At 45.3% G+C, this 1,227-nt stretch overlaps 2 protein-coding genes across 4 annotated transcripts in view; one reads left to right on the top strand and one right to left on the bottom strand.

The window, feature by feature from the left end:
- The window catches only part of tyw5 (tRNA-yW synthesizing protein 5), an 8,348-nt gene extending 7,673 nt beyond the window's left edge, over positions 1-675 (bottom strand). The window contains exons 1-2 of one of the 3 annotated variants that reach the window (XM_032529525.1): positions 482-675; positions 164-272 (exon numbers count right to left, since the gene is read on the bottom strand). In XM_032529525.1, coding sequence (XP_032385416.1) covers positions 164-244 — 81 coding nt within the window. In that variant the 5' untranslated portion in view covers positions 245-272; positions 482-675. Of the gene's footprint in view, positions 1-163 lie in introns of all 3 variants that reach the window. The other 2 variants (XM_032529524.1, XM_032529526.1) reach the window with 2 other exon arrangements.
- Positions 115-1,227, top strand: part of maip1 (matrix AAA peptidase interacting protein 1) — a 34,916-nt gene continuing 33,803 nt past the window's right edge. Inside the window, exons 1-3 of the mRNA XM_032529527.1 lie at positions 115-222; positions 468-846; positions 985-1,056. Coding sequence (XP_032385418.1) covers positions 532-846; positions 985-1,056 — 387 coding nt within the window. The 5' untranslated portion in view covers positions 115-222; positions 468-531. The remainder of the gene's footprint in view (positions 223-467; positions 847-984; positions 1,057-1,227) is intronic.

Genomic DNA, 1,227 nt, shown 5'->3' on the forward strand with positions numbered 1-1,227 from the left:
TAAAACAGATAAGATATGCAGTGTTTTGCTTGTGACTGTTGAAAACGTTCTCTGCTAAAAGTGAAAGAAGCAGCAGTCTGTCAGCGTTGCCTTGGATACTGTAACGTTGGTTACCTTTGACTGCAGCCGTTAACAACGCTTAGCTAACCGACGTGTCAGTTACCTGTGGATAAATGTCTCGCAGAAACGCGTCCTCGTCTACTTCTGGAAATATCGGCACAGGTATCTTCCCCCGGAACTCCATTTCACATGGTTCGCTTCAGAAAGTACAGCTGTTTAACACCAGGAGTCACATTTTTAGTATTCCCTATAGAAACGAAATATTACTAAGTGAAAGTCGACCGTTTAAAAAAAAACATGATGGCATGTTAGTTACAAAACTATGTACTTGTATTAATAAAAACAAATATATTCAGTATTTTGTCCCATTACTGTCTGCATTTTAAATGTTGACTCTTCTTTTTTAGTCGGTGTGTCTCACCGGAAGATAGAAATACACGGACAAAAAGACGACAGGGGAAGAAAAAAAAGATGGCGCTGCCCGTGTTGAGAGGTTGCCACAGGTTTCCGTCAACATTTCGCTGTGTTCGTTTGTTTTTAAATGAAAGTATCACCCTGAACCGGTCCGGGAGGACGCGGCTGCCCCCCTCAGCCCCTGCCCCCGTGACGGCAGCGTCCCGCCCGTACAGCTCCGACGGACAGAACCAGAACCGGAACCAGAAGGTGGTGGTCGTCGGCATCCCGAACCCTTTTATCTGGCTACGCACCCGAATATACTACTTTCTGATCCGGGCTTACTTCGACAAAGAGTTCAACATTCAGGAGTTCACGGAGGGCGCGAAGCAGGTCAGTAGTAGCCTGACAACAGAGGGATCACGTGTTGTATGAACGTTATTTATGTACCCCCCCACCCCCCAATGAACTGAGTTGTGTTGAGTTTTATTGTGTTGTTGTGTTGTTGAGTTTTATTGTGTGTTGTTGCAGGCCTTCTCCCATGTTTCCAGGCTGTTGGCACAGTGTCAGTTTGAAGCTCTGGAAGGGCTCGTGGCTAAAGATGTGAGTATGGGAACCCAGGAAGTCCAAACTTGTACGTAATGGTTATCCATTCTGAACTTAACGTCATTCATTCTGTAGCTAACGTCATCCATTCTTTACGTAACGCAAAGCATTCTCTGTACGTAACGTAATCCATTCTGTAGCTAACGTCATCCGTTCTGTAGCTAACGT

Source organism: Etheostoma spectabile, chromosome 11 (genome assembly GCF_008692095.1).
Source record: "Etheostoma spectabile isolate EspeVRDwgs_2016 chromosome 11, UIUC_Espe_1.0, whole genome shotgun sequence".
Lineage (NCBI taxonomy): Eukaryota > Metazoa > Chordata > Actinopteri > Perciformes > Percidae > Etheostoma > Etheostoma spectabile.